General features: G+C 44.9%; 3 protein-coding genes and 1 long non-coding RNA gene across 5 annotated transcripts; 2 read left to right on the top strand and 2 right to left on the bottom strand.

The window, feature by feature from the left end:
• Positions 1-69: 69 nt before the first annotated feature.
• On the top strand, positions 70-1,433 carry Ykt6 (YKT6 v-SNARE). Its single transcript, XM_017235904.3, has 2 exons — positions 70-443; positions 532-1,433. Exons 1-2 carry the CDS (start codon positions 319-321, stop codon positions 1,004-1,006), a joined length of 600 nt encoding a protein of 199 aa, XP_017091393.1. The 5' UTR covers positions 70-318; the 3' UTR covers positions 1,007-1,433.
• Positions 1,434-2,421: 988 nt separating this feature from the next.
• On the bottom strand, positions 2,422-4,174 carry LOC108121646 (uncharacterized). Its single transcript, XM_017235895.3, has 2 exons — positions 3,632-4,174; positions 2,422-3,574 (listed from the first exon to the last, which is right to left on the bottom strand). The coding sequence occupies exons 1-2, from the start codon at positions 4,172-4,174 to the stop codon at positions 2,864-2,866; spliced, it is 1,254 nt and encodes a 417-aa protein (XP_017091384.3). The 3' UTR covers positions 2,422-2,863.
• LOC138925795 (uncharacterized) lies at positions 3,864-4,367 on the top strand. Its single transcript, XR_011442007.1, has 3 exons — positions 3,864-3,970; positions 4,031-4,188; positions 4,240-4,367. It is a non-coding gene; the product is annotated as an uncharacterized lncRNA (long non-coding RNA).
• A 3,186-nt stretch (positions 4,368-7,553) lies between these two features.
• Vsx1 (Visual system homeobox 1) lies at positions 7,554-25,513 on the bottom strand. 2 transcript variants are annotated; one of them, XM_017236030.3, is made up of 3 exons: positions 24,592-25,513; positions 14,480-15,261; positions 7,554-9,393 (listed from the first exon to the last, which is right to left on the bottom strand). In XM_017236030.3, the coding sequence occupies exons 1-3, from the start codon at positions 25,148-25,150 to the stop codon at positions 8,317-8,319; spliced, it is 2,418 nt and encodes an 805-aa protein (XP_017091519.2). In that variant the 5' UTR covers positions 25,151-25,513; the 3' UTR covers positions 7,554-8,316. The 2 variants fall into 2 exon arrangements, with proteins under 2 accessions (XP_017091519.2, XP_070136283.1); XM_070280182.1 differs by lacking the exon at positions 24,592-25,513 and adding an exon at positions 15,338-15,411.
• Between the last annotated feature and the right edge of the window lie 459 nt (positions 25,514-25,972).

Raw genomic sequence — 25,972 nt, 5'->3', positions numbered from 1 at the left:
TTAATATTTATCGAAATATCACATGACCGATAGACGACATGGCCATGGCTCCGATAGGCGTACCTCTAGTCGCGTACCATCTCCAATAAGCTGACACACATCACATACATATACAAAGATAGCACGGATTGGATTTGGATTTGCAGCCATCAGTGTTAAACAAACCGAGCGATCGCCTTTCAGCCCATGTAAGATAGCGCCTGAACTGGAACCCACCCGCCGGAGCATCGCTGGAGCAGGAGCAGCAGCAGCACAGAGCAGTACATCCGATTAGTTTCGCAACCCGCACCGCAGCCCGCAGATCTACTCCGCCGTAAAATGGTCAAGCTGTTCGCACTCAGCATCTTTCACAAGGGCGCCACCGAGGCGCGCCTGTTGAAGACGACGTCCGACCTGCAGTCCTTTTCCTTTTTCCAACGTGGCACTGTCAACGAGTTCATGACGTGAGTGTGACGACTGCATGCGCAGGCTCATTGAGTTGACCCTTCGGCACCTCCACCACCTACTCCACCCCCTTGTTATCTCCCACAGCTTTGCCTCCAAGACGATTGTGGAGCGTACTCAGCCGACGCAGCGGCAGTTGGTGAAACAGGATGCCTACATCTGCTATGTCTATGTGCGTGCCGACAACCTTTCGGGCGTCCTGATAGCCGACCATGAGTATCCCCAGCGGGTGGCGCATACGCTGCTGACCAAGATACTGGACGACTTCGCGGCCAAGGTGCCGGCCGACCAATGGCCCCAGGGTACGGAGGCCACCATCGCGTTCGACTTGCTGCCGGCGTTCCTGGCCCGCTACCAGAATCCAGTTGAGGCCGATCCGCTCACAAAAATGCAAAACGATCTGGACGAAACAAAAATCATCCTGAAGAACACCATCGAGGCGGTGCTGGACAGGGGCGAGAAGCTGGACGACATGGTTGACAAGTCGGAGAAGCTTTCGCTGCAGAGCAAGGCCTTCTATAAGACGGCGAAAAAGACTAACTCGTGCTGCAGCTTCACCTAGGCGGCCGGGTCAGGTCAATTGTCCCGTGTATCTATCTCATTCCCCACATCTCGCGCCTAGGAAACAGGAAAACACCATATGATTCAAATCAAAGACACCAACTGCAACTGCAACTGCAACAACTAATAACGGAAACAGCCAAGCGACTTGGAGCGAAAGGGAGCTGCAAGGCAAGGCGCTCGATTGGAGTTTCGATTGCTTTTATAAATCAATTAGTTAATTTTATATCTATATACCATATATATATATATATGTATATCTTGTATGTGTATCGTACTGACTGAGCGATTAGGCGACGCCAACCAAGTCCCCGTCCCAATGCTCCCCAGTGTGTTAAATTGTCTGTCCTGTCTAAGCTTTGGATACTAGGGTATCCTAGATATTTCGATGTTAATTATACCAATACAAAATCTACGTTCTAAACATATTTGCTAAAGCTGTGTTCTGTGTTCCGATGTTTGTCGAATTTACCGCACCCATACCCCTGTCTCTGCCTCTGTCTGCTCGGAGAAGGCGCGGTGTCTCAAATACTCATCTTTTATTACACCTCGAGTGCGTGGCCACCGCTCCTTCTCCGAGGGATCTCCCTAGTTGGTCCACTTTGGCTAAGAAACTGGAATTGCATGTGTGTGCGACTCAATAAAGTAGAAAGTATTATGGGAAATGCGTATATTTTATTTATTTTATTTTTAAAATGAAACAATTAGAGTTTGAGTGGCTTATTGGAGTTTAATATTTTTTTGTAAATGAAACTATCAGATCTAGGCTGGCTTATTGGAGTTTAATATTTGAAGAAGCGCAACAATCAGTCTCCTGCCAGTTTTTAATCATTTTTTAACTTAATTCTCCAAAGAGGTCATGTACGTTTTCTTCTGGATGTCCAAGTGTCTTCTGGTAACTAACGAACGAAATTTTTAAACTTGATTCTCCAAAGAGGTCAATTACGTTTTCTTCTGGATGTCCAAGTGTCTTCTGGTAACTAACGAACGAAATTTTTAAACTTAATCCTCCGAAGAGGTCATGTACAGGTGCTTTTCGATGCCACGGGAAATCTCCTAGCCAGGTTCTCTCGCGCCAGGTTCCTCTCTAGAAGCGCATCGATCAGTCTCCTGCCAGTTTTGAACTCAATTTTCCAAAGAGGTCATGTACGTTTTCTTCTGGATGTCCAAGTGTCTTCTGGTAACAAACGAACGAAATTTTTAAACATTATGCTCCAAAGAGGTCATGTACGTTTTCTTCTGGATGTCCAAGTGTCTTCTGGTAACTAACGAACGAAATTTTTAAACTTAATTCTCCAAAGAGGTCAATTACGTTTTCTTCTGGATGTCCAAGTGTCTTCTGGTAACTAACGAACGAAATTTTTAAACATTATGATCCAAAGAGGTCATATACGGGTCCTTCTGGATGTCCAAGTGTCTTCTGGTAACTAACGAACGAAATTTTTAAACTTAATTCTCCAAAGAGGTCATGTACGTTTTCTTCTGGATGTCCAAGTGTCTTCTGGTAACTAACGAACGAAATTTTTAAACTTAATTCTCCAAAGAGGTCAATTACGTTTTCTTCTGGATGTCCAAGTGTCTTCTGGTAACTAACGAACGAAATTTTAAACATTATGCTCCAAAGAGGTCATGTACGTCTTCTTCTGGATGTCCAAGTGTCTTCTGGTAACTAACGAACGAAATTTTTAAACCTAATTCTCCAAAGAGGTCAATTACGTTTTCTTCTGGATGTCCAAGTGTCTTCTGGTAACTAACGAACGAAATTTTTAAACTTAATTCTCCAAAGAGGTCATATACGGGTCCTTCTGGATGTCCAAGTGTCTTCTGGTAACTAACGAACAAAATTTGAAACTGAATCCTACGAAGAGGTCATATACGGGTGCTGTTTGACGCCACGGGCAGTCAGTCTGCGCACCGGATTCCTCTCTAGAAGCGCATTGATCAGTTCCCTGCCCTCCTTATTGGTGCTCTTGGACCAGTCGATGGGGTAGCGGAGCTCTGCGTACATAATGTTGTTGTATATCTCCCTTTGGTCGTCGGATGCGGATTTGTCGAAGGGACGGCGACGGAAGAACATCTGGTAGATAGAGATGCCAAAGGACCACAAATCCACCCTGTAGTCATAGCCCGACTGTGAGATCATTTCCGGCGCTATGTAAGGTGTGGTGCCGCAGCAGGTGTGGAGCTTGTTGCCCCGAAATGGAATGGACATTCCAAAATCCGCGATTTTAATGGAATTTAAGACAGGCCAGCCGTCCTCACCGTTGACTTCGCCGTTGGAGCGGATGAAGATGTTTCCCGGTTTGATATCACGATGGATGATTCTGCGGCGTTTCATGAAGATCAGGCCAGAGGCTATTGCCGAGATCACAGCCTTGGCGTTCGTTTTGCAGACTCGTCTGCAATTATCGATTACTACTTCCAGGTCGAAATCTAGACTTTCCATTAGGATATATATAAGACTGCTTCTTTCGATGGTGTAGACGAGTCCCAGGATGTTCTTGTGCGACTTTAGTTTCCCCATCATCTGGGTCTCCCGGAACGTATCCTCGCAGTTTGTCCTCATGATCTGAAAAAGGAGGAAACCATTAATGCTTGCTTACCATTTCTAGATCCTAGACCTTACTTCCTTATCGACCACCTTGACTATGAAGGGAGTGATTCCATCAGTGAGGCATTTGCCCCGAAAGATAGCAGTCTTCTCCGTCTGAAGCAGCAGCCTTATATTAATCATTTGACGTTTTATAGCCACGGGTAAATCTTGCTTCTGAACGGGCTTCATAGCGAATCCATTTTTAATTCGATTCAGTTCCCAGCGTTCTCGCATATTGTTCAGGCGTAGAAATTCCGGATTAACATGGTAACAAACCCGGATCACAGTCTCGTATTCACAACAACAAATAACAACATCTCCTTCCTTGAAGCTCAACATGGTGGTGAACGGGGTCCCGTCAACGCCCCAGAAGTGGGTAATCGACGACCTAAGGTTAACATACTTACTAAGAGCTTGAGTGATACCCTCCAGGAGCGACTCGAAATCCTTGAAACGGCAGCGGCTCAAGTCTAGGCAGACGCCCTGGAAGTGGGGATTCCCATTCCTCAAAAAGCAAACCCGTATAGACTTCCCGGCACGTGGTGGACTCACACGCATAATATCGTAGTCTTCCATTGTAGCACTAACTAGTCCGAAATCTGAAAATCGAAAAAAAAATATATTAATTTTCGATTTTTTAGCTCTCGGAACGATCTTTACGGGTTGAAGTTTGAATGTTTTGTGATTTCCCAGCTCTCAGAAACACAACCTCGTTGACTTTTGGAGCCACCAGGCCAACTTTTCGCCTAAATTAAAACAAGTTTTTAAAAAATCGTAGCTATATATTTATTTTTCAAATTGAGGATTTATTTTTAGATTTCCCGCCAGCGTCATCTATATTTCAGTTTACAGAAACCTCTTCGTCTGGGGTTGCCAGATACCCTGCGGGTACTGTTATACTCTCGACATTTGTAGACACTTTTACATGGTTACATGGCATGTAATTAATATTTACCTCCATTATTACATGATTATTTCTACGGAGAAACGTTCTTTTTCTTGACATGTACTCTTCATAGATGTATGTAATAGGATTAACACGGCAATGTAACGTACAGGTTCCATGTAAGTCGATATGGAGATATAGATATAGATATGGATTCAAATCCAAAATCCAAAATCAGAAAAATGGCTTCTTTGGCCCCCTGTAATGGCCTCTTGTCCCAATAACATGGGAAATATTTATCCGATCCTCAAAAGGGATACCTGTATGGAATCAGGGAATAATTCTCTTGAAATCTGCATTTTAATCCGAAAAGTAAAATTTTTTTCGATTTTTTTCAAATTTTTCTGATGGATCTCCTTAAAAATTTGGAAAAATGGAGAGTCCTCAAATTTGGTATCTTGGGAAGACTATAACTTGGGAAGTATTTATCCGATTCTCAAACGGGATACCTTACTGGAATCAGGAAAGAATTCTCTTCAAATCTACATTAACATCCAGAAAGATAATTTTTTTCGATTTTTTTCAAATTTTTCTGATGGATGCCCTTAAAAATTTGGAAAAATGGGAAGTCCTCAAATTTGGTCCCTTGGGAAGACTATAACTTGGGAAATATTTATCCGATTCTCAAAAGGGATACCTTACTGGAATCAGGGATTAATTCTCTTGAAATCTGCATTAAAATCCTAAAAGCTAAATTTTTTTCGATTTTTTTCAAATTTTTCTGATGGATGCCCTTAAAAATTTGGAAAAATGGGAAGTCCTCAAATTTGGTCCCTTGGGAAGACTATAACTTGGGAAGTATTTATCCGATTTTCAAACGGGATACCTTACTGGAATCAGGGATTAATTCTCTTGAAATCTGCATTAAAATCCTAAAAGCTAAATTTTTTTCGATTTTTTTCAAATTTTTCTGATGGATGCCCTTAAAAATTTGGAAAAATGGGAAGTCCTCAAATTTGGTATCTTGGGAAGACTATAACTTGGGAAGTATTTATCCGATTCTCAAACGGGATACCTTACTGGAATCAGGAAAGAATTCTCTTCAAATCTACATTAACATCCAGAAAGATAATTTTTTTCGATTTTTTTCAAATTTTTCTGATGGATGCCCTTAAAAATTTGGAAAAATGGGAAGTCCTCAAATTTGGTCCCTTGGGAAGACTATAACTTGGGAAATATTTATCCGATCCTCAAAAGGGATACCTGTATGGAATCAGGGAATAATTCTCTTGAAATCTGCATTTTAATCCGAAAAGTAAAATTTTTTTCGATTTTTTTCAAATTTTTCTGATGGATCTCCTTAAAAATTTGGAAAAATGGAGAGTCCTCAAATTTGGTATCTTGGGAAGACTATAACTTGGGAAGTATTTATCCGATTCTCAAACGGGATACCTTACTGGAATCAGGAAAGAATTCTCTTCAAATCTACATTAACATCCAGAAAGATAATTTTTTTCGATTTTTTTCAAATTTTTCTGATGGATGCCCTTAAAAATTTGGAAAAATGGGAAGTCCTCAAATTTGGTCCCTTGGGAAGACTATAACTTGGGAAATATTTATCCGATTCTCAAAAGGGATACCTTACTGGAATCAGGGATTAATTCTCTTGAAATCTGCATTAAAATCCTAAAAGCTAAATTTTTTTCGATTTTTTTCAAATTTTTCTGATGGATGCCCTTAAAAATTTGGAAAAATGGGAAGTCCTCAAATTTGGTCCCTTGGGAAGACTATAACTTGGGAAGTATTTATCCGATTTTCAAACGGGATACCTTACTGGAATCAGGGATTAATTCTCTTGAAATCTGCATTAAAATCCTAAAAGCTAAATTTTTTTCGATTTTTTTCAAATTTTTCTGATGGATGCCCTTAAAAATTTGGAAAAATGGGAAGTCCTCAAATTTGGTATCTTGGGAAGACTATAACTTGGGAAGTATTTATCCGATTCTCAAACGGGATACCTTACTGGAATCAGGAAAGAATTCTCTTCAAATCTACATTAACATCCAGAAAGATAATTTTTTTCGATTTTTTTCAAATTTTTCTGATGGATGCCCTTAAAAATTTGGAAAAATGGGAAGTCCTCAAATTTGGTCCCTTGGGAAGACTATAACTTGGGAAATATTTATCCGATTCTCAAAAGGGATACCTTACTGGAATCAGGGATTAATTCTCTTGAAATCTGCATTAAAATCCTAAAAGCTAAATTTTTTTCGATTTTTTTCAAATTTTTCTGATGGATGCCCTTAAAAATTTGGAAAAATGGGAAGTCCTCAAATTTGGTATCTTGGGAAGACTATAACTTGGGAAGTATTTATCCGATTTTCAAACGGGATACCTTACTGGAATCAGGGATTAATTCTCTTGAAATCTGCATTAAAATCCTAAAAGCTAAATTTTTTTCGATTTTTTTCAAATTTTTCTGATGGATGCCCTTAAAAATTTGGAAAAATGGGAAGTCCTCAAATTTGGTATCTTGGGAAGACTATAACTTGGGAAGTATTTATCCGATTCTCAAACGGGATACCTTACTGGAATCAGGAAAGAATTCTATTCAAATCTACATTAACATCCAGAAAGATAATTTTTTTCGATTTTTTTCAAATTTTTCTGATGGATGCCCTTAAAAATTTGGAAAAATGGGAAGTCCTCAAATTTGGTCCCTTGGGAAGACTATAACTTGGGAAATATTTATCTGATTCTCAAAAGGGATACCTTTATGGAATCAGGGATTAATTCTCTTCAAATCTGCATTAAAATCTTTTTTGTTTTTTTTTTAATTTTTCTGTTGGACCTCCTTGAAAATCATGAAAAATCTGGGAAACCGACAATAGATACTTCGTAGCCCATATCTTTGATTGTAGTTATCCGATTATTGAGCGGAATACCTGGAACTATTATTAGATTGACTTCCTGTAGACCCCCCCGGCTCCATCGACTATCCACAGCAAAAAAGACGTATCACTTATTTTTATATCATCCATTTTATTTCATCTAACTTTCATATATAAGTATGTGTTATGTGTGTGGATCGGGGGTGTGTTGTATTAATTACACATTGCCATTATCATTTCGATGCTGATCCTCGAAATCTGAATTATATTGGAGTTATGCTTAGAAAGGAGAGAGAAATAATATCGATGTAGGCAGTGGACTGAGGGTTATATCTGTATATTTCTTCGTTCCATTATTATTATTAGATTGCGTTGATTCGGATTGGTATATACATTTTTACATTAAGGTTAGGACTCACGAAAAAAAAATGAAAAAAAAAAATTAGCTTAAACCATAAAAAGCCTTTTTTTTCGAAATCGACAACTAAATTAAATCACATTTAGCATATATATTTTAAAAATTGTTTTGTAAATCGATGCAGCAGCTCCTTAGACCCTAGTGAGTGTGTGAGTGTGTGTGTGTGTGTTTCTTGTGCTATCTTTATAATTTAATGTAATTTAATATTTACAAACGGCCAAAAAAAAAAATATAGAGTAATGAGACGAACGAGGGTATATCCTATATAGTATTTAGTTAATAATATTCTGTGTGCTCCTTAGGTGTATGCAAAAAAATGTTCGTTACTCGATTACTTCTTCTTCTTCTTCTTCTTCTTTTTCTTTAAGTTTAAATATTACGTAAGGTTTGTAGTTTATTTTAATTTCCTTCTCTTAGATTCTTAGAAAATGTGCGCAAGTTCATCGCAAGGTCTTGCAGGCTAATCGTTGTATTCTCCATTAATCCATTATCCATTTTAGAACAACACATCGATGTACATGTTTCATCTGGCCCCGCTGGCGGTGGCCTGCTCCTGCTTGACCTTCAGCAGCAGCTGCTCCTGCAGGCGCACCTCCTCGTCGTGGTCATCGCAAATGTCGATCTCTCCGTCACCGTCGCCGTCGGCATCCGTCTCATGGCTGCCACCACCACCCTCCGCCTCTTCGCCCTCCTTGTCCAGGTCCATCTCCTCAAGGTCGTCTTGCTCCTCATCTGGCTCGGACTCGGCGATGGTTACGGCGGCTGCTGCTGCAGCGGCTGCAGCATTCCTGGCATTGGCTGCTGCAGCCACGGCGGCGGCAACGGCCGCCTCAGCGTATCCGGCTGCCCCATGGTGGTGCATGTGGTGGTGCAGCGGATGGTGGTGGTGGTGATGATGCTGCTGCTGCTGTGCCTGGAGCTGTTGCTGTTGTTGCTGCTGCTGGTGCTGCTGTTGCTGCGCCTGGAGCTGCTGCAGGTGGTGCAGGTGCTGCTGCTGGTTGTACGGGTGATGGGCCTGCTGCCCGCCCGATCCAGAGCCGGAGCCCGAGCCCGGCTGTTGCTGCTGTTGCGCGTGATGCTGTTGGAGGGCACTATCTCCTCCTGCACCACCGCCGCCGCCATGCAAGTGCTGGTGGTGATGTGCTGCAGCGGCGGCCGCAGCAGCTGCCGCATTGGCGGCAGCGATGTGGGCATGAGCAGCGGCATGATGGGCAGCCGCGTGGTGCTTGTGGTGCGGCTTCCCTCCAGCGCCGCCCGGCGGGGGGGCGTCGAAGAGCAGTCGGGAGATCGAGAAGCTGGAGATGGGCGAGTTGTGGGTACTGCCCGCCGAGTAGCTGGTGTTGGTGTCGTCCGAGGTGGGCGTCTCGCGGTCGCTCTCATCGCTCTTGAGCAGCTCGGCCGCCTCCAAGGACTTCTTGTGCATGCCCAGCAACCAGGGGGCCACCGACTCGTCCTCTTTGGCCGACTTGATGATCGTCTCCGGCAGCGGCAGCGAGTGCCGGACCATGGCGCCGTACAGTCCGTACTCGGCCATCTTGGTGCTGTGGCCCCAGCACTTTTCCGTCTTGCGCCACTTGGCCCTGCGGTTCTGGTACCAGACCTGAAAGGATAACGAGAGGCAGAGGTTAAATAATGTTTGATTTCCTAATTGAGGATCATTAATACTAACTATCGAACTAACTAATGCTCCATAAAAACCAAATAAAATAAGAAATTAACTACAAAATGAGATTATCCTGCTAGGACTCGAAAAGCCAAGGACAATAACGACCAAAAACTAATTAAATTAAATCCAAAAAAAAAGAGGGGGAGTGGAAATGAATGGACTAGAAGGATTCCCCCTTTTTCCGACAACAGACAACACTTGTCACGCATCCTTGCGATTATTTTATTTTCACAACCCTCAGATTTCAGATCTCAAGTACTTATTAGCGGCAACAACAACAACAACAACGCCAGCAATTACAACATTAACAAAATGTTACCATCCGCCATCCGCCGACACTCGACCAACAACATTAAACGGTCAATTTTCAATTTCACAGGACTCCTCCCCGGGGACAACTTAATCTTCTGTTGTGAAAAGTTCAGTGCTTCATTTTTGGGCTGAAACTTTCCCAGGGTTGCCAATTCAGATTCAGATTCGGGCACTGACTGCAACATGTGCCGCAATTCTCCAAGGACCACATCAAATTGTGGAAATCACTTTAAAATTCTGAGCCACGCGGCCTCGTCCTTGCTCCGCCCCCCTTTCTATTTCTATTTCTATTTTTTTTATTTTTTTTTGTTGGTTCTCTTAAATGCGCCTGGTTTTATTTTATTTTGTCGGTGTGATGTCAACATTTGCATTTACAGTTGTTTGCCTTGTTTATTGTTGCACTTGAACAGCAACACGAAAAAAGCAAAGTGAAAACATGGCAAATTAAATCTGCTTGAGTTGACAACACTTAACACCACCCAACCCTCCTGCCTCCCCCATCCCATCCCATCCCGTGTCCTAGTCCAGAGGTACAATATCTCTAATGCTCGAGGGGACCAGGGGGTGGTTGTGACCCAACAGCACCCAGTACTCAGTACAGTGGGGTGACTGAGGCCGCACTGCACTGTCTGCTGGGCGGACAAACTCAATCACTGTTGCTAATGCCGTGATAAATGACTCTTTAAAGTGCGCCTAGTTCGGTTTTTTACACGGCCAGATAATACCGGTTATCATTAGTGATAATATTCCACTAATTATAGCCAGATTACCTTATGGAAGCTATCTATTTATTGTGAACTGTTAATATTCTTATATTGTAGAATATTTTTCCTAAACGAATCCTTTTTTAAAATCTATTGTATTTAATTTAATTTAAATACCTATCGCAACTAAAACCTAATTGGTAAATCATTGCGATATTAAGTAATCGATATATGTATTAGTATCGGTAGTTAGTCTCCCTCTCTCCTTTCGCTCTCTTCTCCACAGCCGACGCCATTAGGATGGAGCTCCTGCCCCTAAAAGAACGCTGCAGCAAAGGTACTTTAAATTTTGAGTAAAACTACTGTTTCTTTGGCTAGTTTTTCAATGGTAAGTGCTTTAAATTAATCCTAATAGACATAACTTGTGAAATTCAATATTCAATAAAGTAATTTTGAAATTAATGCGATCGGGTCATCCTTTCTCTTTTGCTTGCGGAGTTCAGGACATCCGTTTGTTGTCATTGTTCTCTCTCTTCTCTTATTTCTCTTTCCGATGGACATTGCGATCGTCCTTTTTTAATAATTGAAATATATTATTAGTTTATTAATAAATCTATCTTTATTAAAGGATAATGCTTATAAGGAACTATAAGTCTTTTTTATGTGGCTTGTGTGTAAAAACCAAAGAAGAAGAAGGGGGGGAGAGCGAACATCCCCATGCCACAGTCCCGTATGCTTTGATTACATGTTGATTACATGTAATGTTGTATGTAAGTGCTTACTTTGTTCATTACTTTTAAAGAATATTTTTTATGTTTATGTTTAAATCTGGTTTTTAGTAATATTTATACTCGCTTGAGTGATTTGCAAAATACCATACCAAATGAAAATGTTAAAAGGATTTTTATTGTTAGTTAAGTCATGTTTTTAAAATATGTATATAAATATTTATAGTTTATAATATAGCTAAGCATATTCTCTCAGTGTGCATTCACAAATAGTTGAAAATGCTAACAAGTGCGACAACTCTATTCCCCGAGTGGGGGAAAGCGAGAGCGAAATGCAAATGCAAATAGCAATTTGTTAAATGCTTTTGTTGCCAGCCATAACCTCTTTTGTTTAAATGTTAATTACATAATTATGCATAATCATTTTTAATTTCATTTTTTGCCTGCTTTGTGTGTGTTTGTGTGTGTGTGCGTTAATATTAACAGCTCATTAAAAGCGCAGGAGAAAAGCAACAGCAGAAGTGTATAATTAATGCAAGCGCTGCCAACAAGGAGCAAGATTAAAATTATGCAAACACACAAAAAATATGGTAGATGGTGCAAGCAATTTGTTGCAATTGTTGGTTAGTGAGTATTTGCCATCTTCTGGTTCATAAAATACACGGCAAACACTATCATAAAATCTGCATTTTAATTTCATTTTTCTCTCTTATACGTACACTTTGAAAAGGGCTTATTAGCTTCCTGAAATCCTATTTGTTCTTAATGATTCTCGAGGATGTGCCACTCCTTGTTGTTCCAAGGAAATGGATATCAAAAGTGGAGATCTCAGTGAAGATTTCTTGTACTTTTTTGGGCTTTTGAACAATTGCAACATGCGGTGGAGTGCACTTTTTTGTTTTTTTTTTGGCATTTAATGCATTTTTGAAAGCATACTTTGATCATACATAACCCCTTTACTTGCATGCATAATTGCATTGTTTTTGAAAGCTACTTAAATGCATGTTTAACGGTCCTTTGTTCCCTTTTTTTATGGGTGGCATGGGAAAGTAAAGGGAAAGCCAAAAGGTAGAAAAGAAGGCTGAGCCAATTGAAAGAATTGGCAAACAATGCAGACAAGTTGGAGCTCTAAGCTTCGTCCTTGTCGCACTCGCAGCCCTTTGCACAGGCGACGAAAAGGACTCTACGAAAAAAAACTTTAATATATTTAAAATAATAAACTTTAATGACTTTCCACGCAAAACATTTTAAATTCCAAATATCCAATTTCGTAGATATTTTTTTCCCAATTTTTAACGCCAATTTATCAGTAATTAAACAATAATCACTAATTGCCTGGGGTCAGGTTTCCGAATGCGACGCTTTTGTCGCCTGGTCGTTGACTTCTGACAGAAGCAACAACAAGTTCGGCAGCCAGCTTCCAGCTCTCCACCGGAGCGAGACAGCGCCACAGCTTCCAGTGGGGCGTGCGTGTGTGTGTGTGTGTGCGAGGGAAACGGTGTACGCCAAAAAGGGAGAGCGCGACCGAAAACATGTTTTGGCTTTTGGGCCGGAGGTTGCCATGTTACTTTTTCTTCAATTCGGCGTGCAGAAATAGCGCTGGCGAAAACAAAAACACAAACAACAACAAAAAAAATTTAAGGCGAAAAATGGGGGAGAAATGCACACAAAATGGAATGCAATTAAAAGCGGCTGGCAAAAAAGCACACACAGAAAACAATCGTAGAGGTAGAGCGAGAGAGAGAGAGAGAGAGAACTTTTAATGGTGGCTTCGATATGCAGTTTTTGTTTTTGTCTGAATTTGCATGGCTGCCGGTCCTCGGTTCTCGGTCCTCTTCCATTGCCCCACCTCCTTCTGTGCCCACTTCCTTATCGTGCTGCTAATGATTGCCTCTCCATCTCCGCTCACTCTGCACCGCTCTGCCGCACTTCCGCTCTCTCCTTTCGAGCGGCTTTTTCCAGCTGTGAGCACACTGCGCCATATTTGCACTTAATTGAAGAGTGTGCCTGTGTCGCCCGTGTGTTTGTGTGTGTGTGAGTGTGTGTGAGTGCGTTCTATGTTTACTTCAGTTCTTCCATCTCTTCCACGGCGCCCTCTGCTCCGTGCCCGTCCCCGCCCACTCTAGCCCACATTCTGGCTTTTTTGCCTTTCAGCCAATTGTGCTTGTTAATTTGATTTTTGCAAAAAAGCAGGATGCACTCACTCACACACACACACATACTCGTAGCCCATCCAATGGGCTGTGGCGCCATCTTGCGGCTTTTCAAGTGGATAATGCAATTGCAGGAGTTACAAAGCCCCTCAGGGGAGTGGGTCCCTCAAAATGGTTGAAGTTTGTGTTGGGGGACATCCCCCAGGAGAGATTACCGGATTTTGAAACAATGCTGCACATAAGAAGTGTATAAAGAGCTTAGTCTTCTGATAAGAAGAAGCCCCAATAGCTTTAGATTTCTCTGGAAGTCATAGTCTTACTTATTATCTCTTATTTTAGTGAAATATTATCTGAATATCGGCTCAGAACTCTTCATATTAGAAGACCTTGTAGTCCTTTAAGGGGTTTATATGGGGTGTCCTTTCCTTTTAAGCTCATTTTGATCCTTTGGAGAATGTGTTTCTTTTTCGTTAATTTGCATTTTTGAATCTCACACCTCGGCTGCCATTGTATCGAATCTTTTTTTTGTATTTTTTTGAGTGTCGGCGAGTGCCGCTTGCCACGTTTTCTTACTTCATGCGGCGGGTTTTCTTTCTCCGCTTGGAGGTTTCTGTTGCAAATGCAATTGCGGCACTCGCCCGCCCGCACTTGTAACTGTAATTGTAATTATGTAATCGGCGGGCCTCATTACGCGGCCCTCGCTGAAGTGTGGCAACACTTGCACTCCCCCCCAGCACAGCTTGCCATTTTCCATTTCCATTTCTTCGTTCACCCCTTTTTTTTTTGGTTAGAAAGCCCCCTTGGTATCGAAGAGCCTGCCTTTGATTGCGAAATCCTTACGAGCGGCCATAAAAAATGGCCATAAATCCCCACCAGCCATTGGAGGACATAAAGAATGCATGGTGCCACCTGCGCATCCCCCATCTTAACCACCGAATCCGCAACGCTACGTGATTCTTGGGGATCGTAAAAAGGAGTCCTTAAAAAAGGACTATTTGATTTATACTCCCGGGAAGTGTTCTCAGGCCTGTAAAGTCTCAAGTCTCTAGTTTCCTCTTACTCATACTAGTCTTAAGTCCTAGCTCCCAATTATCATCCTAATCATCCAGAAATGAGTTCTTACCTGAATCCGATCCTCGGCCAGTCCAGTCTTCATCGATAGCAGCTCTCTGGCACTCACATCCGGGTAGTGGGCCTCCTTGAACGCCTTCTCCAGCTCCTCCAGCTGGCTGCTGGTAAAGATAGTCCTGCCGTGGCGGCGCTTGTTCTTCTTCTTGCCTCCGGGACCGGCTCCACCGGGTCCCACAAGGACATCCCCAGCGTGAGCGCCCAGCAGGCCGGCGGGGTTTCCTCCCGGTCCTCCGGCAGCGCCCAGGAAAGCGGCTGCCTCCGCGTGGTGGGCATGGGCGTGCACATGGGCATGGGCATGAGCGTGAGCATGGGCGGCATGAGCATGGTGGGCGTGGTGGGCGGCGGCGGCCGCTGCGGCATGATGATGGGCCGCTGCTGCAGCGGCAGCAGCATGTTGGTGGGCCGCCAGAGCGGCATGGTGGGGATTACCCCCGCCGGGCGAGGAACGACTGCCGGGATTGCCGGAGCCAGGGCCCGAGGAGCCAGAGCTCCCTGAACCAGCCGCTCCACCTCCCGACCCGGAGCCTACACCCGATGACGATCCTCCGGCGGCCGAGCCTCCGTTGCTGCTCGGCGGCGAAGCCACCAAGTGGCCCAGGCCATTAGTTCCGGCCTGCCCAGCTCCACCACCGGCCCCGGCCGCTCCACCGGCTCCATTACCCACCGAACCGGATCCGTTTCCGGACGAGTTGCTGGCCTTGCTGGGCGACTGCTCGTCGCCGCTGGCGTTCGCCAGGCTGCTGGCATAATCCTGGCCACGTGCGGCAGCTTGTTCTGCGGGAATAAGGATAATGCAAAGGATTAGTGTTTTTTTCGGAGGATAGAAATGGTAAATATAGTTGTAGATTACCCTTTTTGGTCATTTTTTATTGTTGTTGTAGAATATCCTTTCGATAGGTTCTAGCCCCAAAAGACAAACTCTACGGAGCCTACTTAGTACTATCATAGTTGATCCTTTGTTCGAATGGCGCCTGCCTTTAAACACATGTCCTTACATGGCCCCCTTCCCCCACGTAATCCTTGCAGTACAATTCTATTTCCTTGCAAGCGGCAGACAAAGGACTCTCTGGTAGACATCCGAGCCGACTCCGAGCACGGCTGGCAAAAAAAAAAAAAAATAGAAACGAAAACGAAAATGTTGATTTTTCGCACACGATAACCCTGGCAGCTGGAAAATCGCTCCACGTCCCGGGCCCATTCAATTGAATGTCGCGCAGATTTTGACAAGTTGCCTGGATTTGTATTCAAATGTCAGCGAAGGGTTAACCTTCGTGTTTCCTTCCTTACCAACTGTTTCACTCCCTTTTTTCTCCTTTTTCCACCTTCCCAGAAAATGGTCTTTTGGGGCGGGGGGAAAACTATGAGCATGCATGGCAGCAATACAAATATTGTCTTTGCTTCAGGTCCTCCTTGGAAGGAGCAGAGCGGAGCGGAAAGGGATGCAGGACGAAGGACGAAGGACGATAAAGGCGGTTTCGTGTGCCGTCTTTGTTTTGACAATTAGGGTGTTGGGGTGTTAAGTGGTTTAGCCCTTTTTTTTGTGTGTCGGTCGGTTTCAAATTAGGCGGGAATCGGCTTAGGCGTGTCGTCCAGGGCGTTCTATTGTGATTGCTTCTCCCGCAAAGGTTCATCCTGGCTCAGGCAGGCAGGCACATGGTAATACGAGTATACCTCTCTCTTTGACCAATAATGTATCCATTATCCTTGCCAATGAAATTATAATAATGCCTGTAAGATAAGGATATTCCTGTCCAAAGCCAATTAAAAAGAATCCTTTAGATTCTTTATATTTTTAGAAACATTTCGTGTCACTATTGAAAATGTCCTGCTAGTCCTTGTGTGCTTTTATTGCCTGGCCACTTTGGTGGCATAATTAGACACACATCAATTAACAATTAGCTGGACAGCCACTGGACCTCTGGCCACTGAGTCATCCGGAGCCAAAGTCAGAACCTGGCAGAATGCTTTTAAAGCACTCGTACACTTATAAATAGCCATAATGATGATACATATAGATGCCAGCGAGGGGGGGGGGAGGGGGTGTGAGGTGAGTGGTCAGCCACTTTGGCCGGCTATCGATGTCATACACTGAAAAGAAACTAGGGGTCTCTAACTGCCTCTTAACTGCCTTGCTGAAATAGGACTTTCTCTGAAGAACCTGTGGCTTGAAACCTAATATATATGTATATATATTTTTATTTTTTGAAAATTCTATCATTTATTTCTCTCAGTGTCCTGGTCTGGTCTGGTCCAGCTCGACTCAGTTCTCTGTGCGGTTCGTCAACTAATTTAATTTGCTGCCCGGGCCAGTCATCGGGGCATGAGTTGCTTGATTTTCCGTCATGCGATATTTTCTGCAGAGTCTTGCCCTCTCCCCCTTCCGGGGTTTTCCTTCGGGTTTTTCCTGCTTTCCTTCTATTTTCTTTTTTTTTTTTTGCCATTTTCTTTATCCCATTTTGTGGACGGACTTTGCTGGCTCGTTTTCCGCCTAAATTAATTTGATATGTCCTCGTAGTTCGAGTGAAACCGAACCGTGTCCTTTGTCCTTTCCCCTCGGACAGTGGCCACCGGCCAGTAGGTAGGTAGCTGCTCCCTTTGTGGTTCGATTAATTGTTCAATTAAGCAATATTTTGATCGAATGGCTTTTGTTTTGTGCGGCATTCCATGAATTCAATTAACTGCCCATCGAGGCGGCACGATAATATGCCAATTTATAGATGGGTGGAACCACTAATTGGTCAGGTTCTGGACACCACCTTTTCTCTGCCTCTTGGGTGCTCCACCAACTCGAACCACCAAAAACCTAGAAGACTGTGTATTTATGGCTTTAATTTTGAGTCCCAACCCCAACCCCTCTTTCTGGTTGTGGGCCTGATTTATGGACGAGACTCCCTGGAACTCCTCTTCTAACAAATGGCAGTCGTCCAAGTAGCATGCGGCTTGTAGCAAGGCAGACGTACCAGCCCCGCGGGGACCCCCCACACAGACACTAACACAGACACAGACACAGACAGAGACCAAATGTAAAATTACCAATAAACTCAAATTGAAATTGCCAGACATATTAATAAAAGCCAACCAACCACCGGCAGCGCACCACCATTTGGCATTGGCAGCCAGGATCTATGCCAGCCTCTGGGTCCTGGGCTTATACACTGCCAGAAAAATGGTTGAAAGTTAAGGGCGACCAGGTGTGTTGGTCTATGTTTAAGACTATAAAAACTATTACAAGCTCTTCTTTATACTTTAAATATTTTATTAAAATTTTATGGTAATACCCCCTATGGTAGTACACTCTTGTATCCATTTCTTAAAGTGTACTATTGCGTAGCTGGACGATTTAGTGGATGGGCCACGCGGGTCCCACCAAGTGATATTTTGTAAGACGCCCCCTAGCTAGCCCTGCCTCCTGCCTCCCTGCCACCGCCCTTCCTGCTACTTGCCACCGTTTCTCTTCACTCCGCCTTGCTTTTAATTTTATTTTCGCTGAATACCTTGTCGGAAAAAAAAAAAAAAAAAAAATAGAAGAGAATTTCTGTTGACAGGAAATACACTCGAAATTGGCAATTTTGCATTTACGTTAATAATACTCGAGCGTATTTACTACTTACACTTGCTAGGGAGCTGAGTGGGGTGGGTGGTGGCGGGGGCGGTTTCCTAGGCGAAAAATGGGGCCATTCCGCGGATGGCTGATTTTTTCCTCGACTTTTTTTTTTTCTTTTTGGGTGGCTTTGCCAAATGAAAGGCGTATTTATTTGAGCCAAGGCAACAGTGGAGCTTTGGGATGCCAGTGGTGGATGGGGTGGTTGGGTGGTTGGGTGGCTGGGTGGTGTAAGGGTGGCTTTCGTCTGGCGAGACGAGAGCTAAGTATAGCTGAGCCAATATGACGCGCAATTATTTGTAATGGAGACGTAAATAAGTTGAAGAAGCAAAGTGGCAAAGAAAAATGGCAAATGGGGGGAAGGAGAGGCAGGACTGTGTGGCAGGGGGTGTGGTGCACGTGTAGCTGGCGGGGTGGGTGGTTCGGTGGGTGGCACAAGTTGTTAGTTGTTACGAAAACGAAGCAACTGACTGGCTTTTTTGTTGGGGTTGCTTTTCGGTTTGTCTCCCAATTTTTGTGGGTGGTTGCTTGTTTTTTGCGACAATAGATAGGGTGCGGGGGGAGTACTATTTTCGGGGGGGAAGTGGGTGGGTTTAGGACGCCCCGCAGTTAGCTCGTTAACTCGATTTGCGCTCGCATTTCGCTTTGTTGCTTTTCCTTTCCGCTTTACCGTTGTAATAAATACGAAGGACCCCTTGTTTTTCCAAGATGGCGGACGTGTGCAAGCGAGACGGCCAGAGGAAGGGAGATGAGGCTGCCTGCCGATGGGCTGCAGAGGAAGGGAGACGGTTGGAAGAACAAGAAAGGAAAGTTTTTGGAAATTCCCAAAAAGTTTTACAGAAGAACAAAGGAAGTCCTTTTGAGTCCTTGGATTTATTTTTAAGACATGGTTTTTTATAATTTTCTATTAATCTCTTTGAATTTCTTATACAAGTTAGAAGGTTCTACTAAGATTTAAGCGGTCTACTGGCCAATTAATGCAGTTCCCTGACTCTATTCCTTGAATATCCTTCCGGGAAATGGAAAAAACAGCGAGTTAGCGAGTGCAACAATCAGACAATGACAATTGTTGGGAAAAGAAAGTAAAGTGGGGGTATTGTGGAGCCGCGGGCCTTGGCTGCTCCGCTTAGGGTTTTGTGTTACGCTTATTTTCCAATTTAGCTCCTTTTTTTTATGGTATTCAATCCCCCCAGGATCCCCTCAACTGCCATTGATTTTCTGTGAGCTGTGCTGTACTGTGCTTAAATTTGCTTACTCGCCTCGAAAATCCTCGGAAGTCTCGGCAGTGTCGGTATTGTCGGCATTGTCGGCAGTCTCGGTGCCACCCAACCACTTGACGCCAGAGTTGTGTATTGTATTTCGATTTTCAAGCTGATTTTCCCCTGTTTTCCGTTTTCCTTTCTTAGATTTTTACCTGCAGGTCTCGCCTCTCTCTCTGCTGAGTGTGTGTGTTGTTTCCTCGACAGCGAGGCACTGAAGCCTGAATGAAATAATTGGGTAGTTAGTGCGATTTTCCTTTTCGCAAGCCCTCGTTTTGCATTCCTCCTCTCCCTCCTTAGTTCCCCAAACTTGAGCCTCTCTCCATAGCCACTTTAATTTATTTATACGACCAGGCAGGTGCTTTTTCTCGGCACTGCTGCTGCGCACAAACAGGTTACCTCCCTCCTTGCCTCAGCCCCCTTCTAATTAGACATTATTCCGCGTGGGCGTGGCCTCAAAGGTGGCTATTAGCTAATGAAAACGGTGAATTTTGGCCAAGTATTTCGGCCATAATGGCTGAACTAATAAATCCTCAAGCTTGGTGGAGCCTTTACCATCCTCTGACCTGGTCGGGCAATCAATAGCAATATCCGTATCTTGCGCAACCAAATTACAGGCAACATTTTCAGGCCATTTCGTGCCTTCCCAGGGAATCATGTGGGCTTACTTCTCTAAAATTCATTTGGCCATAAAACGGGCAGTGAACAGTTATCCCTTCCAAAGGGATAACCTTGCCCCCAACACGGATACGGACATACGGACTCGAAGTTGTTCCATTTAAATGGGCAACTAACTCGTAACCAGAAAACCAAACAACCGAACCGAACCGAAGAAGCAACCCTTTTTGTGGTTTGTACAACGTTTTACAACACTGTAAGTGCTCTACAGAAATAGCGGTAAATATAAAAATACACATTCACGAAGGACATCAAGGGCAGGATAGCAGGATGGCAGGATAGCTGGATAGCAGGAGGGTGTTGTGTGCTCAAATATTTATTAACCCATCAGGACATGCGGAAGTTTTTTGGGCCGTTTCGAAAACTTCGTATCACCCAGCCCATGTCCTTTGACCCCCCGTACCCCGTACCTCGTCCCCCGGCCATATATCCTGGCATGTGTGTTCTGTGGTGGTAACAAATTCGTGTAGCGTTGCAAATTGCTGTCAACAGGGAAATTAATAAAAAGTCAAACGCCTTTTAAAGGCCACCCCCGACCCGGTTTGCAGTACGTACATATGTACATGCGTTAAGATCACCCGAATAAAATAAGACCCTTTGGGTTTCGGCCTCTCCTTCGGCCTCCGGGCCCAGCTTCAGACCGTAAAATGGATTAACGCGTTTAATATTCAATTTGGTGCGAAAATGCCGCAACGTGCCGGGCTTCGAGAGCAGCTTGTAGTTGGCACTCGAGCTTCTGGTTTTCTGGAGTCCTAGCCGCTCGATTCGATTAACGGCCGTTTAAGTGCCAGGAATTGTGGGGGTAATTGGAATTTGTCCCATTTCCGCTCTTCTCCGGGCTTCCTCATCATTAGCCAATGGTGGTTACTTAAACCAACTGCTTAAGCCAACCAGGCCCGGCTCCGAACTATAGAGTTCTAATGAATCGGTTTCCCAAATCTCCTTTCATTTGTTGGGATCTGTGGATTTTGGCAACAGGATCTCCTCCCTATCCCTCTACCTCCTCTAAAAAAAAATTGTCTAAATAAAAATTGTCCATCATGTTGTCTGGCTGGCCATCCAATGCACTTTTCCCCAAATGCCACTTGGCCCGAATGCTGAATGCCAGCCCTCTGGGGGCCTTAACTGCAAAATCATGCAGAAAAGCGCCTGGCGGGGCAACCGAGGAACGAACAAAGCCACTTAACGGGCCAAGGGCTGCGCCTGATGGGCTGACTAGCCTTGTAGGTTTATGGCTTATAGCTTATAGCTTATAGTGCTTAGAGCTCAGCTTTGCGACTTGGACTCCAGGCTCCGTAGCTCCGTAGTCTGAGAGCCTAAGAGCCGAAGCTGGAAAATCTGAGTTGTTTACACGCCGCTCTCGAGTGCTTCCTAGGAAAATGAAAAATGGAAAAAAAACGACGACGACAAGTGGCCCAGGAAGAGGGACAACGACTGCATTTGGCTGATCATGCAGCTGATTTCGAAGGAGAACATCAAGCAGGCATTGGAGGTGGAGGTGGAGAAGGAGAAGGCTCCTTTCAATGCCTGCCACTTGTTGTCATCAATTTTTGGCCCTCTGTTTATCCAACGGAGCCACTTGCATTTCGGTTGCACTTCCCCAGAAATTCCCAGTCTCGGAAAACCTAACCATTCCAAACTATCCCAACTATCCCATCCCAAATCGACCATATTTGTTTTCGTTTCGTTTCGTTGAAATCCAAACTCGTAGTTTTCTAATTAAAAAATTATGATACGAAAACAGTAGAGTTGGTCGATTGCAGCTCTTGTTGGTCTTTTTTTTGTTTTGGTCTTTTTTGGTCTTTTTGGTCGACTCATTGTCACATAATTAACACTTGATATAGTAATTTGTGAGTAATTTGTGTTGAGCTGCAGAGAACTACAACATTTTTGAGGGAAAATGTGCGAAAAACTATCGGGTTTCCTTTGACAGGAAATGTGCAAGGATTCGTATCGGAAGTGCGTCCCAGGGCTAACAATGGTATCGCAAATATCTGAGACACCTCCAGGTCTTTGTTCGCCCAAGAGAGGTTGAACTCTCCAGATCCCTATCGCTTTTCCACAGATTTTTGGGGTTTTTCCTTTTCGGGATTCGGTTTCTTTATTGATTGTCTTTGTTGTGGTTGTCTGGACACGTGTTTGGTAATGAGGTTAATCCGGCTGGTAGACTAATCAGATCTGAGAAACAGTTGCGATCTCGCGGAACTACTTAGTTTAATTTGCTTTGCTTTGCAGGGGGGAACCCCAATTAGGGAAACCAATTTGCCGGCAATTATTTTCCATTAGAAGACCCAGCTTTCACCACAATGGCCGAGAGAATGGCATAAAGACCAGATGACAGCGATATGGACTGAAGGACACAACATACTCGACGGTCCCCGGGCAGGATCCAAGCACTTGCATGACTCTCCAGTAAATATTTATTAGAAAACAGAGCCAGAACCAAAGGAAGAACGAAGAGCTCCTCAATGGCCACTCAAATTAAGGCTAACAACGTGCCGAGCAGCTTGTAGATAGCAAAGTAGCAATTTTCTCCACTGAAACTCTGAAAGGATGCGCCAGGACTGCCACGTCCTGGGTCGCACTTATTTTTTCTTTTCGCCTCTGTGGCACTCTGGTAGTCGATTTTCCAATGTTCCAGCTGCGGTTAACCACTCGAGTCGATTTATTTTGTACACAATTTGCCTCGAAAACTAACGCCCCTGTGTACCGCACCCAGCTCCTGATCTCGATCCTGGGCCGAGAAGGACACCACGACGTTTGTTGCCTTTTTTACAGCTCACAGGAGCCTCGGGGTCTCAGAGTCATCGGGTAAGGGTCTCGCAACTCCAGAAAAACTCAACGGCTGCTGTTGTGCAAACAAAGTGCGAACGGAGGACAGAGGACAGCAGTCCTTCGGCAAACAGGCCAAGATGTTGGCCTGGGCATGACCGACAAGAACACGGCCAGTGCCCAGTGCACAGGAAGAAACTGCCTGGGAATGGAGGGGAGGCACTGCAACATCTTGCTGACGTTTTCTCTCAGTGCCCGAGGACCAAGGACCGACCAAGTGGCTGGTAGCAGGCTCCCGGAAAAGGTCAACAGTGAAAGCGGCCCACAAGAACAACAATGACGGACACCAAAACCACACAATGCCAAATGACAAATAAACAGATGTTGAAGTGTGAAAATTTAACAAATTAAGTGCGTGTAAGTCTCGGATGCAATTGTATCTGTCGGATTCAGGTGAAAATTGTGCGGGGGCGTAACCATTTGGCTACGAAATTGAGACCCTGAGAGGCCACATATGTGAGAAGAAGAATAACAATGCCACAAAACAAACAAGATCAGGTGGCTGGCCACATTTCATAATCTCTGAAGTATACAAAAAAAAATGGGAAATTTTAAACAGGATTTCATTATAATTTAATTATGGAATTTGCCCGACTTTCTCCCACGGGGACTATTAAATAAAAATCGACTGAAACTTGGTTGGAAATCCCTGGACCTTAATCGTTTTAGGGTGAGGGTTGTGTGGATGGATGCTCGTGCCAAGTGGAGTCTGCTAATTTCACAGAAAATCATTCGCTTAATTAGCGCTAGAATCGAGTCCCCGACCCGGGGCATGTGTGAGACTTCACACTCTCTGCCCTCCCCCGTCCACAGTTTATTAATAAGCTCGGACCCGATCTTATGCCCCTTTTGTCATGTACGTCGCCTCATTGTTTTAACTCCGAGGCGATGAGGACGCGGCCAACCCCTTTTTTTTTGCCAAGCTTCCGAGCTTATTAGTTGCGCCTACGGGTGGGCCGGGCTTAGGGGGAAGGGTTGGAGGAGAGACAGATGCGGTTGCCACTTGGTTGCACCCAGAAGCCCGCCAGCAGATGCAACAGTCTGCCTTGCCTCCTCCTGAGTCCCCCCTAATTAGCCCTATTGTTTTTTTTTATTTATTCCTCAAAGCTTGTGTTCTGAGGCTGCGAATCATGACAATAGGAACTCCCGCACAGGTGAGACATTCAGCTCCAGAATCGCAAGTGGACTTGAGCAGAGCAGCTGTCTCTGAGTTGGTTGTCCCATTTGGTGGCTAATGGTCAGGGCTAACAAGTCTTAGTTATGGTCAATTAGGGACATCTTTCCATTAAGTCACTATTTAGATACAAAACCATCTAATTGTAAAATCATTAAAGTGAAAGGAAGACTTTTTCTTATGGAATAGTTAGGAACCCTTAGGATACCATACTTATAACCCTCCATTATATAGAGTCAAAGATTAAACCTCTCTAAGATACAATCTTAAGATACAAGTATCCTATATCCTAGATCCCTATAGCCCCCCCTTATGGGCTTTAAAGTCTTCGGAAAACACTTTCTTATATAAGACCAACTTAGAACTTAGGAACTTAGGATGCAGTTCCGGATAATCCCATCTTTTAGGGACTTCAAAGTACTTGAAAAATATCCAGAATTTCGGATAACCTCCCTAAGATACAAATCTAAGATCATTCAGAATCATAAGACACTATTTTTAAAGACTACGAATAGTATCTTTATAACCCCCCTTGAGATACAATCTTGAGATAGACTCACCTGCAAACTGAGCGCCAAAGTGCTGCTGGAAGTGACCCCGGAACTCGTGCGGCGTACTGAACCCGGGCGGCAGGAAGCCCCGGAGATAGGCGGCCGCCGCCAGTGTCGTCATATGGTGATGATGGGCAGCTGCCGCGTTGCCCGGATCTGCAGCGGCCGCATAGCCGGCGGCGGCATAGAAGTTGGCCGGATTGAAGACCGGCAGCTGGCAGTGGGCGGCCGCAGCGGCGGCGGCTGCTGCGGCGGCGGACAACCGACTGACCTCCGGCGATATGGAGCGCGAGTCCCTGATCCCGTCGATGAGCGGATGGTTGGCCTGGTTGGGCTGTTGCTGTTGTTGCTGCTGGTGGGGCATCTGGTGCGACCCAGAGCCGGCTGCTCCGGCACCACCATTACCCACCGGAGTGCGTGGCGGGGGCGGCGGTGTGGCTGCCGGTGAGGGCGGTGCCTCAGAGGGCGTGGCAGCAACGGCTGCAGCGGCCGCCGCCTGCTGTTGGTAGGCGCCCAGGCCGAGGATCTCCTGGATGGCGAAGGGGGTACGCATTTTGGTGGCCTGCATGTTTGCCGACGGCTTTCTGGCGCTCAAGCTTCCTCGTCTTCTCGTGGCGAATTCTTCCGGAGACTCACACAGAGTGGCAGATGCGGGCTGGCTGGTGTTGTTGTTTTATTGCACTTTCATGGCCGCCACACACACACACGTACGTACGCACAGGAAAAAAAGTATTAGCGGCACTGGGCTTTAGCTTTTGGGTTTTTGGTTTTTTGGCGCCTCGAGTTCAAAGTTCAAATGGCAATTGCCGTTGCGTGGATTCCGTCCGTCGTCACTGCTTTCTCGACTAATCACACAGTTCTTCTGGCTGCACAAGTCACTTTCCGCGAGGTTTCAGAATTTTCCGGACTTCAGCCGCGATGCGACCCAATGAACGACTTTTTTCGAAAAAAAACAATTTTGTAGTTGTTGATGCTTTTAAACCACTGAGAGCGCGTCGCTGTCGCTGCCTCGGTCGACGACGACGCAGCAGTGGCAGCGCCAGCGACCGAGGCAGCGGCTAACAGTAAAGCCCAGCCCCTAACAGAGGACTAACAGTGCAATCCCAAGCACTGACAGCCTTTCCAAGCTCTTAACAGAGCCGCAACAGCGGAATAACATGGCTCTGCCTGTGGCGGCGACGCCGCTGCTACGACGGCGACTGCGCAGCTATAGTGCGGCACCGCTCGCTCTGCCGGAACTTAAAGGTACAACAGCGCCGCCACAGCGGCCGGCCAGCGCCATCTTTGCGCGCCAGAGCGAGATGGCGGTGGCGGACCGCTCTCGCCATCTTTGTTGCACCCGAGAGAGCCGGGGGTGTTGCTGCTGCGCTCTCGCTTCGGCTGCCGGGTT

The sequence above is a fragment of the Drosophila bipectinata genome, chromosome XL, assembly GCF_030179905.1.
Source record: "Drosophila bipectinata strain 14024-0381.07 chromosome XL, DbipHiC1v2, whole genome shotgun sequence".
In the NCBI taxonomy this organism is placed as follows: domain Eukaryota; kingdom Metazoa; phylum Arthropoda; class Insecta; order Diptera; family Drosophilidae; genus Drosophila; species Drosophila bipectinata.
This window is presented reverse-complemented; position numbering and strand designations above follow the sequence as displayed.

What these genes read in the sequence shown, in the direction of transcription:
- Ykt6 (XM_017235904.3), top strand. Translation starts at nt 319, where the DNA reads ATGGTCAAGCTGTTCGCACTCAGCATCTTTCACAAGGGCGCCACCGAG. An exon ending in ACTGTCAACGAGTTCATGAC is followed by an intron (nt 444 to 531) that starts GTGAGTGTGACG and finishes TATCTCCCACAG; the next exon opens with CTTTGCCTCCAAGACGATTG.
- Vsx1 (XM_017236030.3), bottom strand. Translation starts at nt 25,150, where the DNA reads ATGCAGGCCACCAAAATGCGTACCCCCTTCGCCATCCAGGAGATCCTC. An exon ending in CTTTGGCGCTCAGTTTGCAG is followed by an intron (nt 15,262 to 24,591) that starts GTGAGTCTATCT and finishes TTATTCCCGCAG; the next exon opens with AACAAGCTGCCGCACGTGGC. An exon ending in TGGCCGAGGATCGGATTCAG is followed by an intron (nt 9,394 to 14,479) that starts GTAAGAACTCAT and finishes TTATCCTTTCAG; the next exon opens with GTCTGGTACCAGAACCGCAG.
- LOC108121646 (XM_017235895.3), bottom strand. Translation starts at nt 4,174, where the DNA reads ATGGAAGACTACGATATTATGCGTGTGAGTCCACCACGTGCCGGGAAG. An exon ending in TCAAGGTGGTCGATAAGGAA is followed by an intron (nt 3,575 to 3,631) that starts GTAAGGTCTAGG and finishes CTCCTTTTTCAG; the next exon opens with ATCATGAGGACAAACTGCGA.